Raw genomic sequence first — 415 nt, 5'->3', positions numbered from 1 at the left:
CCTCCCCAAATGCCAGCGGCTGAGGATCGCGGAGCTGGCGACCCAAGGCCTCAGCCTCTCCGAAATCTCCCGCACCCTCAAGGTGGGCTTCAAATTTGGGGAGGGGGGCACCCCAAAAAGCCATTTTCCCGCTAAAACGACCCCATCCCATCCCCCATAGGTATCAGCCGGCTGCGTCAGCAAAATCCTGGGGGAGTTTTATCGGACGGGGAGGGTGGACCCCAAAGTCAGAGTGGGGGGCAAGGCCCGGGTGGCCACCCCCGGTGTGGTGGCCAGGATCGCCCAGTTCAAACTGGAACAGCCGGGGAGCTTCGCCTGGGAGATTGGGATGCGGCTGCGGGACGAGGGGGTGTGCGGCCAGGATCGGGCCCCCAGTGTGAGTCTGGGGGGGGCAATGGGTTGGGGGGGATAACTG

The 415-nt window shown here is 64.6% G+C and overlaps 1 protein-coding gene across 1 annotated transcript in view; it reads left to right on the top strand.

Moving 5' to 3' along the window:
• Positions 1–10: 10 nt before the first annotated feature.
• The window catches only part of PAX4 (paired box 4), a gene marked incomplete at both ends in the record, with an annotated part of 3040 nt that continues 2635 nt past the window's right edge, over positions 11–415 (top strand). The window contains 2 exons of the mRNA XM_010186036.1: positions 11–82; positions 161–376. Of these exons, the coding sequence (XP_010184338.1) occupies positions 11–82; positions 161–376 (288 nt within the window). The remainder of the gene's footprint in view (positions 83–160; positions 377–415) is intronic.

Source organism: Mesitornis unicolor, unplaced genomic scaffold, assembly GCF_000695765.1.
Source record: "Mesitornis unicolor isolate BGI_N332 unplaced genomic scaffold, ASM69576v1 scaffold28916, whole genome shotgun sequence".
In the NCBI taxonomy this organism is placed as follows: Eukaryota; Metazoa; Chordata; class Aves; order Mesitornithiformes; family Mesitornithidae; genus Mesitornis; species Mesitornis unicolor.
The sequence above is the reverse complement of the archived record's forward strand: the minus strand, read 5'-3'. Positions and strand labels throughout refer to the sequence as shown.